The sequence below is a fragment of the Rutidosis leptorrhynchoides genome, chromosome 3 (genome assembly GCF_046630445.1).
Source record: "Rutidosis leptorrhynchoides isolate AG116_Rl617_1_P2 chromosome 3, CSIRO_AGI_Rlap_v1, whole genome shotgun sequence".
Classification (NCBI taxonomy): domain Eukaryota; kingdom Viridiplantae; phylum Streptophyta; class Magnoliopsida; order Asterales; family Asteraceae; genus Rutidosis; species Rutidosis leptorrhynchoides.
Window position 1 is genome coordinate 242996513 of NC_092335.1, and position 20086 is coordinate 243016598.

Consider the following 20086-nt stretch of genomic DNA (forward strand, 5'->3'; position numbering starts at 1 on the left):
TTAGGAAAATGATTTCACAGTGAGTCAGTTTTTACAATGGTATCTGTATGATTCGATTTTGATGGTATTTTTTGATAAACCTAATGAGTTCGGGATCGATTACACAAAAAAGGCTAGAATGAACTAGTGGAGATTGAGTTTAGAAGCACTTAACTGAAATTCCAATCGAATTTTTCAAGTTATGCAGACAATATCATATTTAACGGTGGTAGCAACCTAATCAAGTTATATTAGTCGTTCAAGTGTCAACCATATCAAGTTCTCGAAATAAAATTGAATTACGCATTCTTAAGCTTTAGATTCAAACTTGAAAATCATCCCTAAAGCCAAGCTTGAGCTGCGAAACTCTTGACTTTTTCATAGATCTACTTATTGAACCCTTGTTAGGTAAGCACATTTGCGCATCCACTCAACCATACATCACAAACCTTTGTGATACAAACAAGTACACAATGTACATCATCAAACTGCGGAACATCATCCTTAAATACTAGTATCGATTTCAGACCAAAACTTGTTCAAGTATGTTCCAACCATGCCACACAATATAAAATAGTACAAAATGTATCCATATCAAAAATCAGAATTGTAGATAAAATACTCGGTAAAGATTGTTAACCAACCCATTTATTAAAAAAAAAAAAAAAAAAAAAAAAAAAAAAAAAAAAAAAAAAAAAAAACTCTAATAAATTGTATCATAAAAAAACTCATAACCTTTTTCATCACCATACTGCAAGAAGAAGACACCATAGCCGACTTAAGCGCCACCTGAGCCATACTTCTTGCCAAAGATGAGCAGCTGCAATTTGTCATAACCGGAGAGCACACCAGCACCAGCAACGGCTCGAAGAATGTTTGCACCAGCACCCTTGAAAAGAGACTTATATCCTTCTTTCTTTAAGATCTGAGTGAATGCATCCATTGAACTCTTGTACTTTTCTGCTTGACCAGACGTCATCATCATTCTTCTTCGTACAGTGTCAATTGGATACGATGCAACCCCAGCACCATTTGTTATCAACCAACCAAGTGCAAAACTCGCAAAGAAACTATCCTGAAAAACACCCCAAGTAGATCCAAAATTAATCATTAATGTTAAAAAGATAGTTTTTAGTTATATTGTTTCTCTAACAGGTCAAAAAGCAGAAAAGTTTTAGTGCTTAAGATTATAATTTCATCAACCAAAGGGCTTATAGCTTAGCGGTATTTGAGGAGCCTTTCAACCAAAGAGGTTGGTGGTTCAAGCCCCGTCGTGAGCATATTGGTGAATTAATAGGTGTTGGTGTGCGAGCTGTCGTTCTAAAAAAGAGAACATAATTTTATAAAGTTAATGATTCAAACGGGTTTAAACCAAGTATCATAATAAAAGTAGGTTCAAACTTCACTAGCATTTTGCGGTGACTAGGGATTAGGGAAAAGTGTCAAAATGATCACAGGATAACCCAGTTAGGCCGCGTATATCCGAGTAAATATATTTCCTTCCTCGAGTAGCCTGAACAAGAAAAATCTTATCTGCTTATCAGTTTTAATGAGTCAAACATGTGGAGTATAAAAGCTTTGGTACGAAAACCTCTAAAATCTCATATTTAAGTATTTTTATTGTTCATATTTAGATATTTCTAATCATATTTACCATCATCAACAGTATTGATAAACTATAATTTAGACACATAAACAACCTATTTCGATTCGTGAAAAAAGTTACCCGTTTTGACTCCTATCCAATGTGTCTGACCCGCCCATTTTGCCACATTTGATAAACACACAAGGTTTTTCTTCAAACGAATCGAGAAATCAAATGCAAGCTTAGTTACCTGTAACTTTCCAGTGAGAAGGACGGGCTTCAAAGAATCGTATAACCCAAAGTACAAACCACGATAAACAATAATCCCAACACACGAAATGTTGAATCCACGATAAAGCCCAGCGATTCCATCAGAGGCTAACGTCTTCTTGTAGACATCAATTATTCCGTTAAATTGTCTTCCTCCTCCGCCTTTCTTTGCTGACTTGGCATCATTCGCTAAACGAGTTCTTGCGTAATCGAGCGAATAAACAAAAAACAGTGAAGATGCACCGGCAGCACCTCCAGATGCTAAATTACTCGCAAACCATATCCAGTAACCATCTTTATCTTTCTTGAAGTTGAAAAGCTTTTTAAAGTAATCTTTGAATGCAAAATTCAAAGCCTGCATTTCACAAATTTATATAAGCACGTTGTTAACATATGCGTTTTGAAAGATTATAATGATGAGTTAAATAACAAATGGTTATATTTGAAGGATTTTCTTGTGCCCGAGAGACATAATAAATTAATGTGGCTTACATGTTGTGATCCAAGTCGGGTCATACCCAATAACAAGCTATCAACACTTTATGTATTTGTTTTGACAATCGGATCATTAAAGCAAATACACGACACTTGAATTTTAGAAATTGGTTTTCTAAAATAAATGCTAGATATAATTATTTGGATAATTATAAGTTACTACATGTTGTATATTATTTATATAGGTTATAAATAATATAAAGTGTATGTAACATATGTGTGTTGCATTTTATTTTATAAAAGGCTTATAAAATAAAATACTTACAACTAAATGCATGTATGTTTTATAAATATGTAATAAAATATAAAATAAATGGAAGGGGTGGGGGGCCATTTTTTTGAAGGCTCCTAGGTGCCAACCACCCTTCCTTGATTACTCCATATAATTATGACTAATACACATGCATTGGTGCAACTTTAACACACTCTTTGACTCTAGCATTTTGAAAATAATATTTGCAATTTCCTCTCCTTTCTTCAAGGGATTCTTGGTTGATTTTTGCAAGTAATTAAGTGTCTAAAATCCTAACCAAGTCTTGGGTGTTGATTATTGCTTGTGGGTATCAAAGATTTGAGGCTTCAAGTTAGAAGTTTTCTTCATCTACATCATCTTCTTCATCCTAGTTCTTCACCTCCATTTTGGAGTAGGTATAAACATCTAACTAGCTCTATTTACATTTAAGTGTATTTTCAAGACTAGATCTTTAATGGATTTCAAATTTAAAGGGTTAAACTTTACATGCATAAACTTGAAATTGCTTCCGCTTTATATATACATATACACACGAATTTATATGTAACAAAATGGGTTTGTGACTTTGTTTATGTATTGAAATCCATCAATGGTATCTAGAGCCAAAGTCTTGTTAATATGCTTCTTGTTTTTGGCTAGTAAACTCACTTTCTTTACAATCTACCAACATGCATGAAAGTAGAATGTAAAAATATTGAGTTTTGGTGGGTGTATGGTGATGGCCGAAATATTTGGTCCCAAAAATGGGTTTGGGATTTCAAGTTTTGGCCATGTTTGATGTTATGTTGTTGTTCACAATCGAGCCTAGGCCATGTGTTTGTTTGGTTGATTGATTTGGTGATTATTCATGGGTGTAATATTCATTCATATGGCTTGTAATTATTTTGTAATTTTGGTTTGTAAAAGTTGTAATTAATCTTGTATTTTGTATGTAATTTGTTCTATTTTGGTTTGTAAAATAGAATAGGTTGTTATTTCATTTTCTAGAAAAATTGTATTAGGATATGATTTTGTAAAATGAAAGTGAAGATTCATGAAGAAGATTACAAGATGAAGTTTTGAAGATTACAAGATTAAGTGGGAGATTTTGGTAAAATCTCTTACTTTGGTTTAACCCCTTAGGTGACATTTGTTTATTGGCTAAACAAATGTCTACCAAAATGGCTCTTGATTGTGAACACTTTGCTATGCATGTTTGTGTATGTTTGTATGTTTGGTTGCTACAAGATCATCACATGATTACACTTGCATAATACATTATAAAATGGTTATAATAAAACATAACAAAATGACACTAATAATTGGTTATTAGACTTGAATAAAATGGTTTATTTAAAAAGGTAATGAAATGGTTAAAACTAGTAATTGGTTACTAAAAGGCACATGAAAATGGGTTTTTCATAAACATACTACACACCAAATGCATGTTGGTGTATAGCACTTTGTTTTCTAAACTAGAATGTAGAAAACCTAAAATCCCTTTACTAATACAAGATAAACAAGTTAAACGCCATCCTTTTGTGAAAACACTTAGACATATTAGGAATCTCATGATGGGATAAAGGTCACCTAACCGTCATGAGTGAACTAATATGAATAAAGTACACTTTGCATGCTTGTGGGATAAAGGTCACCTAACCACTTGTATGTTAAGTCTACATGTCTACACAAGTAGGACGACTTGATTTGGGAATCATGAACTTAGGGTCACCGAAGCATGAGGAACAAATAGGCGTTGATGGGATTAATATGCCATGCAAAAGGATTGCATGATCCCATAACTTAGAAGTTGCAAAAGGATTGCAATTGTCATTATGACTACCTAGCTAAATCAAATGACGGGATAAAGGTCACCTAACCGAAATTTGATTTACCGTTGGATTCTAATATTTAATAAAACAAATTAAAAGGGTATTGTTTATTAAATCCAAATCGATACTTAAAAGAACTTTGTTGAATTTTGTAGATGGCCGCTAATAACAACAACAACATGAACAACGCACCACTTAACTTTAACAACCTATCGTTACGGTCTCTCCTCGAGAAAGACAAACTCAACCATACAAATTTTATGGATTGGTTCCGCAATCTTCGGATTGTCCTCAAACAAGAGGATAAAATGTATGTGATTGAGGACCCCATTCCCGACCAACCGGATGAGAGTGATGTGGAGGCAATGGCCTCTTACGATAAGTATTGCCACGACTCCCTTCAAGTCTCATGCTTAATGCTTGGGACTATGATACCCGAACTCCAAAAGGATTTCGAGCATCATAGCGCTTACGACATGATAACACAATTGAAGGAGATGTTTCTCCAACAAGCACGTGTTGAGCGTTTCGAAACGGTTCGGGCGCTTCATGCTTGTCGTATGGACGAATCCCAATCGGTTTCATCTTATGTACTTAAGATGAAAAGCCTTATCGATCGTGCTAACCGTCTCAACCTTAACATATCTAATGAGTTAGCCACCGATCTTATCCTTAACTCCCTATCAAAGAGGTTTGATCAATTTGTAATTAATTACAACATGAATGGGATGGATAAGAGCATAGGTGAGCTTCATGGTATGCTTAGGACGGCGGAAACAAGCATGGGTAAAAGAGCTTTACCCGTGTTAGCAATCGATCAAGGTGGGTCTAAAGGTAACACCTCTAAGCCAAAGGTGGCTAAGAGAAAAGGACCCGTCCATCAAGGCAAAGGGAAGGGGAAGATGGTTACCCCAACCATCAACAAGGCCAAGAAGCAAAAGGTAGCCGAGAAGGCAAACCCCAAGGAAGACCCATGTTTCGGTTGCGGTGAGATGGGTCATTGGAAACGAAACTGTCCGGTCTATCTTAAAGAGTTGAAGGACAAGAGGGATGCAGGGCAAACCTCAGGTAATATATATATGGTATATATAGAGCTTAGTATTACTTCTTCTAATACATGGGTATTAGACACGGGATGTGGAACTCATATTTGCAATTCTTTGCAGGGGTTCAAAAGAAGTGATCATAAAGCGGGAACATCAAGTCTCTATATGGGCAATGGTGCAAAGGTGCATGTTAAAGCTCAAGGAGAATTTGTTTTGAAGCTTCCAAGTGGATTGGAGCTTATTTTAGAAAATGTTTTGTATGCACCGGATTTATGTCGAAACATTATTTCTATTTCTCGCTTAAGACAATGTGGTTTCAATGTTAATTTTATTGATAATGATATCCATTTTTCTAAAGATGATATATTCTATTTCAAGGCTACGCCTTCAAATGGAATTTATGAATTGGTTCATGATGATGCATCATCTAATAGCTCAATATACCATACTAGCACCAAGAAACTCAAAAGGGATTTGAGTGATTCCTATTTATGGCATTGTCGCCTTGGACATATAAACAAGAACCGAATGCATACACTTCAAAGGAATGGACTTTTGAAATCAAATGAAATGGATTCGTTTGATGTATGTGAATCTTGTTTACAAGGCAAGATGACTAAAGCACCTTTCAAAGGCACTCATGAAAGGGCTAAAGATTTATTGGGTTTAATACATTCGGATGTATGTGGACCCTTTAAACCCATAACTAGGAATGGTGAAAGATACTTTGTTACTTTCATTGATGACTTTAGTCGTTTCGGATATGTCTATTTACTAAGACACAAGGACGAAACGTTTAAAGCATTCAAAGAATATCAAAACGAAGTACAAAATCAACTCAATAGGACAATCAAGGTACTTCGTACCGATAGAGGAGGTGAATACCTAAGCGATGCCTTCCAAGATCATCTTAGGAGTTGTGGGATCATCTCACAACTTACTCCACCCGGAACACCCCAACTTAATGGAGTATCCGAAAGGAGGAACCGAACCCTAATGGATATGGTTCGATCTATGATGGCTAGAAGCTCGTTACCTCTATCATTTTGGGGTTATTGTCTAAGCTCCGCGGCTCGTATTTTAAATATGGCCCCAACCAAGAAAGTGGAACGAACTCCTCATGAGATGTGGTTTGGAAAACCTCCTTCTCTTTCATACTTGAAAGTATGGGGATGTGAAGCTTATCCTAAGCGTTATGTAGCAAATAAGCTACATGCTCGATCCACAAAGTGTATCTTCATAGGATATCCCAAAGATGACATGGGATATTACTTCTATGATCCATCCGAGCAAACGGTATTTGTAGCTCGGAAAGCGGAATTCCTTGAAACCAAGTTCCTTATGGAAGGTGATGGTGAAAGAAAAATAGATCTTGTAGAGGTACAAGATCAAGCCGATGATACACAATTGGTTGACACTAGCACTCAACATGAGGATGCTGAAAATGATCAAGTGGATGATCAAGGTACACAAGACGTTCGAAGATCTAGTAGGATTAGTAATCCTCCCGAGAGATATGGGTTTCTCGTGGATGGTTGCTATACGGTTGATTTGGATGAACCGACAAACTACAAAGATGCTTTATCAAGGATAGATAAAGATAAATGGCAGGAAGCCATGAACGCCGAGATGCAATCCATGTATGAAAACCAAGTTTGGGAACTTGTTGAGCAACCTCCTAGCTCTAAGCTAGTTGATTGCAAGTGGATTTTCAAGATGAAAACCGACATACATGGAAACTTGGATACATACATAAGGGGAATCATCGTTTTAATGAAGAGGCAAAGAAATTTGGCTTTATTAAAAATGGTGATGAAGCTTGTGTATACAAGAAGGCTAGTGGGAGCTCCATAATGTTCCTTGTGCTATATGTGGATGACGTATTATTATTTGGGAATGATATAACCACAATGCAAGAGGTCAAAACTTGGTTAAAAAGTTGCTTCTCCATTAAGGATCTTGGAGAAGCACAATATATATTGGGGATTGGAATCTATAGGAATAGATCCAAGAGATTGATAGGCTTAAGTCAAAGTACATACATTGATAAGGTCTTGAAAAGGTTCAAGATGGAAAACTCTAAGAAAGGTTTGGTACCTATTCAAAGAGGAACCGTTCTCAGTTCATCTCAGTGTCCTACCACGAAAGATGAACAAGAGAGAATGAAGAAAGTCCCATACGCATCTGCTATTGGGTCTATCATGTATGCAATGATATGTACTAGACCGGATGTGTCATGCGCTCTAAGCTTGACAAGTAGATACCAGAATAACCCAGGAAATAGTCATTGGACTGCGGTTAAATGTATATTGAAATACCTTAGAAGGACTAAGGATATGTTTCTAATATATGGGTCTGGTGAGGAGGAACTCGTTGTAAAAGGTTACGTGGACGCGAGTTTCCAAACTGATCGAGATGACTCTCGGTCACAATCCGGTTATGTATTCATGTTAAATGGTGGTGCGGTCTCTTGGAAGAGTGCGAAACAGGAAGTTGTTGCGTTATCCACTACAGAGTCGGAGTACATTGCCGCCTCATTGGCAGCTCAGGAAGCTGCATGGATGAAGAAATTCATCGACGACTTAGGAGTGGTCCCTTCCATTCAGGACCCTCTTGAGATCTTTTGTGACAACGAGGGTGCGATTGCTCAAATCAAGGAACCTCGTGCTCATCAAAAGACTCGTCACATTGAGCGGAGATTCAACTACATTAGGGATGAGGTTGAAAAGGGAAAGATATGTATTCACAAAGTTCACACAGATCAAAATGTTGCGGATCCACTCACGAAGCTTTTACATGGGCCAAAACATGAGGGACATGTTTGTGCATTAGGGCTTCGACATTCTAGTGATTGGAATTGATCTACTTTATGTATTGTAACGGAACGAATTAGTTCAAACTCATTAATATAATTATGGTATTAATTTAAATTATGAGTCATGTTCCAATTTAGCATATTTTATCCATGAATAAATTATTATTCTAAATTCCGTAGTTGATCACATTTGTGGGAACAAGTGTGAGGTCTAGACTATTATGAACTTGGATTGGTTAACATTCAAATGGTGAATGTAGGGCAAGGTTGCAACCAAGGTTCATAGATATTTGTGGGACACAAATATTGGAAGACCCGCTCTCAAGATTACTATATGGAACCTTTGTGGTTGATCACATGTAATCTTGAGTAAAGGAGAATATCATTATATCCTCTGACCTGAGACACATATTGGGTTCAGATATTCACCGAATATTGTGCCTTGATTCTTTCCTTCGCTATTCTGAAACATGGTAGTACATAAGGGAGGTTTCAGGTATGGTACGAAGTGTAATGTCTAGGACGTATGTAGTCAAGATGGAATTTGTCCCTCTTATTCGTTGAGAGTCAGATGTCTAAGGCCTGACAAAGTTAAATCTATAAGAGAGTGATCATTCTATGTCTCTTGGATTTAACATGACATCTAGGGCAAAAGGATATATTGAAAGATTCACCTAAATCATATTCGAAATGGAAACTCGAAAGGGATGATGTTATTGAATGGCACTAAGTCATAACATGTTGGGGGTGATGGACGGTCGTTAGGTGGTATCTGTCACTTGCATTAATTCCTTATGTTTCTCGTGCAAGTGGGAGATTGAAGGATTTTCTTGTGCCCGAGAGACATAATAAATTAATGTGGCTTACATGTTGTGATCCAAGTCGGGTCATACCCAATAACAAGCTATCAACACTTTATGTATTTGTTTTGACAATCGGATCATTAAAGCAAATACACGACACTTGAATTTTAGAAATTGGTTTTCTAAAATAAATGCTAGATATAATTATTTGGATAATTATAAGTTACTACATGTTGTATATTATTTATATAGGTTATAAATAATATAAAGTGTATGTAACATATGTGTGTTGCATTTTATTTTATAAAAGGCTTATAAAATAAAATACTTACAACTAAATGCATGTATGTTTTATAAATATGTAATAAAATATAAAATAAATGGAAGGGGTGGGGGGCCATTTTTTTGAAGGCTCCTAGGTGCCAACCACCCTTCCTTGATTACTCCATATAATTATGACTAATACACATGCATTGGTGCAACTTTAACACACTCTTTGACTCTAGCATTTTGAAAATAATATTTGCAATTTCCTCTCCTTTCTTCAAGGGATTCTTGGTTGATTTTTGCAAGTAATTAAGTGTCTAAAATCCTAACCAAGTCTTGGGTGTTGATTATTGCTTGTGGGTATCAAAGATTTGAGGCTTCAAGTTAGAAGTTTTCTTCATCTACATCATCTTCTTCATCCTAGTTCTTCACCTCCATTTTGGAGTAGGTATAAACATCTAACTAGCTCTATTTACATTTAAGTGTATTTTCAAGACTAGATCTTTAATGGATTTCAAATTTAAAGGGTTAAACTTTACATGCATAAACTTGAAATTGCTTCCGCTTTATATATACATATACACACGAATTTATATGTAACAAAATGGGTTTGTGACTTTGTTTATGTATTGAAATCCATCAATATTACCATCTGCAATTATAGTGTTTGGATAATAAAGACTGCAAGTCAAAAAATATTGTTTTATTTTGCTAAATCTGATCATAATTAATACCGAAAATGACTAAAAATCTTTAAGTTATGTCAATATGACTGTAGTGGCATATATTGAACACCGTAATTTTCTTAGGGAGAAGTCATGGGTTCGATCCTTAGGGATGACATGATTTTCTTTTAAACAATTGAACACCAATAATAATGCTAGTATATATTGATCATATAGGGAGGTTTTACCGGATTCGTTCACGGACCTCTACCCAGGAACACTGCCCGAATGGTTTTCCCGGATACCGTCGATCGAGTTCAGGTTTCCGCCCGAACGTGTGTGATACGTGCAAATGATGAGGGTCGTTGAAATAAATGATCTACTGATGCCAAACATTCAAAAAAAAAAAAAAAATGCCTGTAGTGGCGGATCCAAGAATTTTTTTCCGACTAGTGCAAAATGTTAAAAAATTTTAAAAAAGTAAACGGGGACAAAATATCGACTTTTAACAAATAACTACACTGAATGTCCAAATTTTACACATAAATAAACTGAAATAAATTTGGGTCGTCGGGGGCGGCTGACACCGATTGACCCTTAGTTGGTCCGGCCCAGATAAATAAGTGATCAAATTTTCACTTCCACATAAAAATGCATTAATTAAAAGTGGTTATTTGTCTTGATAATCACATGATCATAAAAACGGAATGGTTTATTCAAGCACTTAAAACTCACTATTGTCACTTAATGGAAACCTGAAAACACAAGAATTTCAAATTTTCATTACTAGCCTGAGTAGGGAAGTAACGGATGACGTTAGCAGTGTTGCCTCGCCACAATGAAAAAAGGCCTTCATCTTTAACGGTTCGGCCAAAACAGTCAACAATTCCTTTGTATGGTTCAGACAACCGACCGGCTTTGATCATCTCATCTTGGTTCTGGATCAACAGCTTAACACGTTCAATAGGGGCTGCAGCTGTTTTTGATACGGCTGCAGAGACTCCGCCCATAAGAAAATCAATAGCGAACCCTGAAAACCCTTTTTCGGCTGGGGCTTGAGCGCAAATAGGAATTGGTTTGGTCATTATGGGAAGTGGCTGCATTGGGTACTGAAATGCAGCATTTGTGTAGTTTTTGTTATGAAAACGTCTTTGATACAGTTGTGGCTGTTGTAAGCCATTGTCACAAGTATGGAATTGGGTCATGCTTGACTCGAGAATACTCCCGGCTAGCTTCTGGGAAACACTTGGGTGTTGTGCTTGATCGAACATGTCTACACACATAAATTGCTATCAGCAAACGTATTCGAAATGGTTGAATATAAATGAGAAATTGGTGAAAAAGGACACATGCGATAAGGGTGAACCATACAACACCTTTAAACGTTGTACAATACAATAACATAAAGCAATGTACAACATATAAAATATGTTTAGTGGTGTACGGATAAAAATATGTCATGTATGAATCACTCCCATTTGATTAGCCAACGTTGTTACATTCCATATTCCAAACAAAATTTTATCCATAGTATAAATTTTTTAATCGGTATTGGCTAGAAAAGAAAATAATTTTGAATGATTGTGACTTATTACTAATATGTTTGATAAGAACGAAAATGAAATAAGAAGCATATTGCTTTTTTTTTTTTTCTCACCAATAAAACTCTGGCATGGACAAATACATCCATAAGTACGTATACACATTCATTGTTATTAGAAGTGGAAATCAGAATTGCACGTAACACATTGCGATTAAATAAATCACCGAGTAAAACAAATAATAATTTGTGCTTGAATAACAGATAATTTACCTTTGAGTTTATTGATAAAAAGAAATGAATGAATGTATTGAGCAAATGAAGAAGACAAAATGCTTTTTACAGAGATGATTATGATTATAGGCGTGGAAAAATTCAAGGAGATCGAGAAGATCATGTACGTCTTAATTTAATTTTAGTTTTAAATTTTAATTAATCTGGTAACAAAGAAATACTAAAAATATGGCTCACCGTTAAACCCGCTCTTTGACCATCCCTCGTGCAGTTTCATTTTGGGTACTTAGTTTCTTGAATCCATTTTTGATATATGATTTTTGATTTTGTTAAAGTGCTTAAACGTTAAAAGTCTTCTATCATTTTGTAACCATCACTTTAAAATAAATATATAGTTCTACGTACAAGATTTTAATACACTTCATTAATAACATACTTTGAGATTAACTAGGATTTGATAGCCCGCGCGTCGGTGCGAGGTGGTTTTCATCAGTTAATGGGTGGTTCGTTGAATGTTTGGGTAACGGTTAATGCTCGATTATTTGAACGTTTAGGAAAGTAGGATTGACAAAGTAAGGTTTGGAAAATAAGGGGGATAAAGTTTAGGAAAATAAGTAAAGTGTAGGAAAATAAGTAAAGTGAAAAGTAATAATTAGGATGTGAAAGTAGGCTAGAAGTTGGAAGTAATTACACTTGTGCCAGTGTGAACATTGGACTGTTTCATCGCATTTAGTATGTATAATAATAAATAAATAAATAATAATAATAAAATAATATATATATATATATATATATATATATATATATATATATATATATATATATATATATATATATATATATATATATATATATATATATATATATATATATATATATATATAGTTGTAGGATCAAGAGGAAAGTAATCAATCGGGGGGAAGCGGGGGGAAGCAAAAACTTTTTTTTTTTTTTTCGTTTTTTGAAAAAACCCTGTTCACGAACATTATAGATGGGATGAAAATATGAACATTTAGTAGAGACACTTTGTGATAAATGTTTTTATTTTGGCGGAAAAACGCTCGAAGAAGTAATATATAACAATTATCATGTTTTTCGAGCGTATGTTGAGGTTTTAGCTATTGGGGTTTAGATATTAGGGTTTAGATATTAGGGTTTATATGGTTTAGATATTAGGGTTTAGAAATTTAGGGTTTAGGGTTTAGATTTAAGGTTTAGATTTAGGATTTAGATTGAGTTTTTAACACGAACGGTTTAGAGTTTAGGGTTTAGGGATTGATGTTTTGGGTTTATGGAATAAACCCAAAACATCAAACCCTAAACCCTAAACCCTAAACCAGTAAACATGAAGAAAAAAAACGTTCATATTCTTCACGAACAATATTATCTTGAATGTTATTTTTGTCGATCGTTTTCCCGCCTAAATAATAACATTCATCACGAAGTGTCTCTTCTAAATGTTCATATTTTCGTGTGATCTTGATGTCGGAAAAAAAATTTCCAAAAAAACGACAAAAAAAAAGATTTTTTTTGCTTCCCCCGCTCCCCCCGATTGGTTACTTCCCCATTGATCCTACCCCTATATATATATATATATATATATATATATATATATATATATATATATATATATATATATATATATATATATATATATATATATATAATATATAAAATTAATTATGAAAATGGTAATTAACGATACCCCTTAGGGTTGTCTTTAAGATCCATATATAATTTGTACATGACAGTTACGTTTGACTTTAATGTGACAGTTATTAAATTGTTCAACGTTTTTAGGCACCTTAACGACAATCCTAAAAGTTGTCGTTAGTATTTTCCTAAGAATAATTCATAACTTTTAACTTTCTTTGAAAACAATAGAATAAAATAACAATTTTTGTAGGGACGTCTCTTACGTAGTTATTAACACACATAAATAGTTGTACAATATAGTAATCGTCAGCATAAAATTAGTAACCGATTGTACGTACAAATAATTAAGCTGTTATAAAAATTCATAAAATAAATATGGTTTTACTAACTTATGTCTTGAAATCATAGATTATGGATGATGTTTGACACAGAAGCTTATAGTAACTCATGGTAGATTAAGATTAGTTTTTTCGTGAACTTAAGCCATTATCATTGTTTAATTGAAACTTAGGGCGTGCTTGGTTGAAGAGGGGAATGAGAATGGTATTGAGAAAGAGAATGATAATGGGAATGCAATGAGAATTCCTATTGTATTGTTATTGCTTGTTTAATGTTTTATTATATAATAGTAATGATAAGTTATGATTTAGATATTGAAAATAATATTAATATTAATAAAAGTAATATAAAAATAATAATAAGAATATGAATTAAAACACCGTAGTTAGAAGATTGAAATTTTATGTAAGTTAGTAACAGTATTTGAAATGCTATAATTAATCTTGACGTAATATCCTTTTAAACTAGTTTTACGTATACCACCATTGTTAATTTATAGAATAATATCATATTTATAATTAAAATTATACAATTACAATATATGTAAAGCATGGAAGTTATAGAACTACATGGAAGCTATAAAATTACGTCCGTATATTTAGGATTTAAGTTAGATACATAATGATTACCATTCCTCTCAATTTAGTGGGTAATGCCCCGTTAACTAGTTTAAGGTAATGCCAATTCCTATTATAAACAACCAAGCACCTTCAATTATTATCATACTCATTCCTTATGATCCAATACCCCCAACCAAGCATGCCCTTATTCCAGTGCTTATTCAAGGTCATTTTGAAGACCATTTGGGTACTTGACCCATTTGGGTTAAATAGTGTCGAAATGGGTGATCACTAGCGTCAATTACGGATGGCAATGGATCCAATATGTATCAGGTGATGCCCTATTCATATCCATATCCATTTAATCTCATTTTATCCATCAATATTCATATCCACTAGATTAAGCGGTTTAATGAATATTCATTGAAAATTCAAAAAATGGTATAATAGTTTCTAATATGCGATGAAAACAATAACGTAACACCGATTTGAAGAAGGAGAATGGATACGTGTAGAAAGGAAACACAAAAATAGATCCAAACATGTTCACAATTTTGACCACTTTCACAGATTAATTAGAAAATACGGTAACCATCTTGATGAACAAAAAACTTCTTTCACCTCCAACAAATCTTATGCAACCTTCCCAAACAACACCCCCCCTTCAGAAACAACCTCAAAACAAACCGATTCACCTTACTTCAATTCTATTTTTCAATCATCCTGAACACTGGAATGTCAATGACCTTCGAACTTTTTTCAAGCGATATGGAACCGTCAATGATGTATATGTTCCCCCTCACAAGCTTGATACGGCCGAAACGGACGGTTTTATTTGTGCGGTGTCGTCGGGCAGCAGCGCGCCAGAATCAACCACCAGGGGGTGGTACTGTTTTAAATTTATATTTAGCGGGGCCTAAATCATACTACTCCTTAGCATGAGTAAGGGAAGTATGACCTAGAGTCGTATTTTTGAGATATTAGTAGAATCGAACCTATATTTAAGCCTAAGATAGTTATGACGGAGTAGTGGTTACTTAATTTTGGAATTTTCTAATTTATAAGACAGATAAAGTAAATGCGATAAAATTCGTAATTCAGATAAGGTTAAAGTGAGTGCATACTATGATTTCATCAGTTATTCTGTCGAGATTATGGAATGCTGGCTCATGAATAGGCAGAGGCCTTGTATTCATTACACTGGTCCTAAACGCCCCTGTCATAAGACATGTCACTGGGTACTGCGTTAGGCTTGAAGATTCTGAATAGACAGCAACGTCCCTTACCCCCGACGCCCGTGCAGTCTGACTACAGGCATACACGTTCAGACGGCTCATCCAATTAAGCGACTCGGTTGGGTGACGTATTTACATTCCACAATGGTCTAAACTTTCTTAAGCATAATAGAATACATGGTTTACCATATCCGAGAGACGTGATGTGTTTTAATGCTTTCGTTAATGATTGGGTTTAAAAGATAGTTAGGCCCTTATAAAGAGTTTAACCACAAAGAACACCATGGCCTGGCCAAGTCAAGCTGACTTCCATGAACACGTTCGGTTATCCTAACGGTCCAATCCTTTATGTGTCTAAACAAACAGTTCCTTAATTAACTAAGAATCCCTCAAGCGGGGTGCAATGCTTGAGAGGGCGTTATGGTGCAGTGTACTAATCAACACTGACCGGGTTCTATGGCCTTACTTAGTAGAGGTACAGCTTACAACAACCGCTGTGCTTCAGCATGCACTTACGAAGTTTATATGCTTGGTGACTACACTAGCATGGTCTGGACCGACAATGTACTAAGGGTCTAATCAGATGTTTCACTACGAAAGAGTCCTCAGTCGGAATCCAAAGCTTGATAGACTTACTACAACCGGTGTGCCTCAGTTGATCTTACGTTGTATCCGATAGACTTCTCTTACCAAGAGGTGACACAGATAGTGTATTCTGAATCGGGGTTCGCGACTTCCCAATAACAGAGCCAATAACTACGTTCTATTAGTTTGAAAAGCGATTGAGTTTAAAGCATAATCGGAAAGCATTTCAACATCATACACAAACCATAACATTATTTCGGCATTATAACTGCTTACATCATAGCATACACTAAAGATAACTACTCGCTAATCATGGTAACAATATCACAGAACATAATGATTATATAAAGATAAGAGATAGAAGTACCAGTAGATTAAACGGGTTCCGAATACAAAAGTGACAACTTCAAGACTCCAGACCGCTCCTAATACAGTCTTCGGCGTTCTTCTCCGGGTACTAGGTTTCCCGCACGGAGTCGAAGTCCTTGAGAGTATGACTAATATTGTACAAGAGAGAGAAAGAAGTGAATTGAAGTGTGTGTTGGAATGAATGACAAAGACCCTTTAAATAAGCACAAAATTTGCCTGCAAACGGCTTGCAGGCCGTTTGGCAAGCCATTTGCAGGGCCCGTTTGCTAAGGCAAGACGTTTAACGAGGCCGTTTGAAACAACCCAACCCGTATTCCATACGATAATTTTTTTTTTTAAAATAATACACATTTACGCGCTAACTAAATATGTAAACCATTCCACACGTTTCGTTAAAACATACAACAAGTTTAGTGTTTACAAAAGGCACAAAGGCCATTAACGAATGTGATACAAGTTTGACCAATACAAAAATGATAGTTTTAAACCAAACAACACATCGAGCATGGTTTGGGACTAAACTACCCAAAACGCTAGGCCAACTTCCAAAAGCTCCAACATAACATCATCAAGGGACACCTAGTACCCAACAACCCCCTTGCCCTTGTCCACACCTGCATCTAAAAAGATAAACAACGTGAGGGGTAAGCTAATGCTTAGTGAGTGCAACAATTATACGTTTACATATACAACCTACTTACTTGCAATCACTTACGCATTTACCGCATACATTCTAGCATTATAAGTAATCATACCATCACAAGTATAACACTAAACCTTCCACCATACGAGCTAGCATAACAATAGCATATAGTTTAAACAATATAATATGCTACAATCCACACACACACAACCATGGTTAACCAAACGAACGAAGGAGTGGTGTTTAAAGACCGTCGGAGTTCATAACAACCATTAGTGCACTTAACACTTCGTACACTAACCCCACGGGTGGCATCTTAACACGTCGATACTTCACCCCGGGTGGTGCCTTAACACTTCGACACTTCACCCCGAGTGGTGTCTTAGCACATCGACACTTCACTCGTTACATCTCTCGGAGTGGCATCTTAACACATCGATACTTCACTCCCGAGTGGTGTCTTAACACATCGACACTTCACTCGCCACGTGAGGAGTGGTGTCTTAACACGTCGACACTTCACAACTCAACTACACAAATAAATACATCATATATGCACGCATATAATTATTCCACTCACCTTAACACTTCGGTGATGATTATGCACTTCCAAAACTTCGAGGCAACGTACCTAATACATAAGTACACATTTAATTACACAACTAGTGGAACTTACCACACTACATATCACTTAAGCATTTAGTGACCCATTTGCATTAAATAGCTCACCTACCTCAAGACCGCCCATAAATGAGCAAGACTCATATTAAATCACTAAAGCTAGTGATTTAAGTCTACTAACATTAATTAATCGCAACTTAGGGTAATTCATACCCATTTCACCCAAACTAGGTCAACATTACTCTATTTGACCCATTTTGACACTTACTCTTTCAAACTTGTCAAACATGACCTATTTACCATTTCATCATCATTTTCACAAGTTTTTAATGCTTAATAACACCAACAGCACTTACAATCCCATTTCCATTAGACCAAACCCTAGATTATAGTTATTAGGGTTCCATTACAACAACATAATCCAAATTCACCCATTTTACCCCCAAAAGGATCATACAAGTCTCTAGTAACCAAAACCCTAGCCATTAACCAATTAAAACTCAAAACTTAGAGTTAGAACTTACCGAGACTATCAACGGGTAGCTAGAGACAAAAAGAACAACTTTAATTCTTGCTCCAAAGATCAACCCTCAATCCTTCACTCTCAAATCTCACTTTTAATTCAATTGGGTTTTAAGTTTTGGGAGAGAAAATAGAAAGAAAAGGGAAAAGAAATTGCATTAAATGAACAAGTGGCTGAGATTTAATGCTCCCATCAGACTTACACGTCAAATTACCAATTTGCCCCTTAAATTCCCTTAAAATGAGCTGAGTCCGACACCAGTTCAGCAGAACTATCGCGGCGCGGCCTTAATTGTCGCGGCGCGGCATATAAAAGGAAAATAGACCCTTCTTAACTCAACTTCTGACCCAGATTCCCTTTGTTTGTCGCGTTGCGGCCCAGATCGTCGCGGCGCGGCATTTGCCTATGCCTGAACAGTTCGACAACCTAAGCCACATTTCGATTTTATTTAATTCGTACATTTAAATCCCGCTTCCTATATTCGCCTATCCCACAACAATAGTCTCACAAGACTTAACGCTATCAAAACCCACATATTGACTTGCTTATGCACACATTATCAAGTACACACACACACACACACACACACACACACACACACACACACACACACACACACACACACACATATATATATATATATATATATATATATATATATATATATATATATATATATATATATATATATATATATATCTATACATATATTCATATATTTACGCGTAAGCTAACGAGTTATAAACGTACAAATGATTAAGTATGCACCTTTCGATACGTACGGGAAAAACGGGATCTAACAACTCTCCCCCACTTGAATCGGAGCGCGTCCTCGCGATCCAAGCCGCATGACAAGCCGGAAGATAGACCAAGACAAACTCTTCGGATTCCCATGTAAACTCGGAACCCTTTCGATGTCGCCATTGCACCTTGAAAGTTCTAATTTCCTTGTTTCGCAACATCTTAACCTTCTCATCAAGGATTACAACCGGTTCTTCCGCATACTCTAGCTTGTTATTCAACGTAATCTCATCTAAAGGCACCCAAGTCGAGTCATCCGAAAGACACTTACGAAGATGGGAAACATGAAACGTGTTATGGATTCCCGCAAGTTCTTCGGGTAACTCTAGTCGATAAGCAACCTCACCAACACGTGCCGAAACCTTGAAAGGACCAATAAACCAAGGAGCTAACTTTCCTCGCTTTCGAAACCGAATAACACCCTTCCATGGAGAAACCTTAAGCATCACCATGTCACCTTCTTGAAACTCAATCGTTCTCCTACCTTTATTGGCATAAGACTTTTGTCTATCTTGTGCCGCTTTAAGTCGAGCCCGAATCATTTCAATCTTACTATTCGTCTCCAAGACCAAATCGGAACTCCCGATCTCTCTTTGACCCACTTCTCCCCAACAAATGGGAGTTCGACAACTACGCCCGTAAAGCATCTCATACGGTGGCATTCCAATACTAGTGTGGTAACTATTATTGTACGAGAATTCCACCGATGGCAAGTGCTCATCCCAACTTCCACCAAAATCAATAATACACGCCCTTAATATATCCTCCAACGTTTGGTTCGTATGCTCGGTTTGACCGTCCGTTTGAGGATGATACGTCGTGCTCATTTTCAATTGAGTACCCATATCTTCATGAAACTTGTTCCAAAACCGGGACGTAAAACGAGTATCTCGATCCGAAACAATAGATATAGGAACCCCATGTCTCGATATCACCTCCTTGATAAACAACTTGGATAAAGTCTCCGATGATATCGTTTCCCGAATGGGAA

The 20086-nt window shown here is 35.9% G+C and overlaps 1 protein-coding gene across 2 annotated transcripts; it reads right to left on the reverse strand.

Annotated features, from left to right (window-relative positions):
• Window positions 1-757: 757 nt before the first annotated feature.
• Window positions 758-19882, reverse strand: LOC139897323 (ADP,ATP carrier protein 1, mitochondrial). 2 transcript variants are annotated; one of them, XM_071880021.1, is made up of 4 exons: window positions 19867-19882; window positions 10781-11019; window positions 1815-2189; window positions 758-1054 (listed from the first exon to the last, which is right to left on the reverse strand). In XM_071880021.1, exons 2-4 carry the CDS (start codon window positions 10997-10999, stop codon window positions 758-760), a joined length of 891 nt encoding a protein of 296 aa, XP_071736122.1. In that variant the 5' UTR covers window positions 11000-11019; window positions 19867-19882. The 2 variants fall into 2 exon arrangements, with proteins under 2 accessions (XP_071736122.1, XP_071736121.1); XM_071880020.1 differs by lacking the exon at window positions 19867-19882 and having other exon boundaries at window positions 10781-11260.
• Between the last annotated feature and the right edge of the window lie 204 nt (window positions 19883-20086).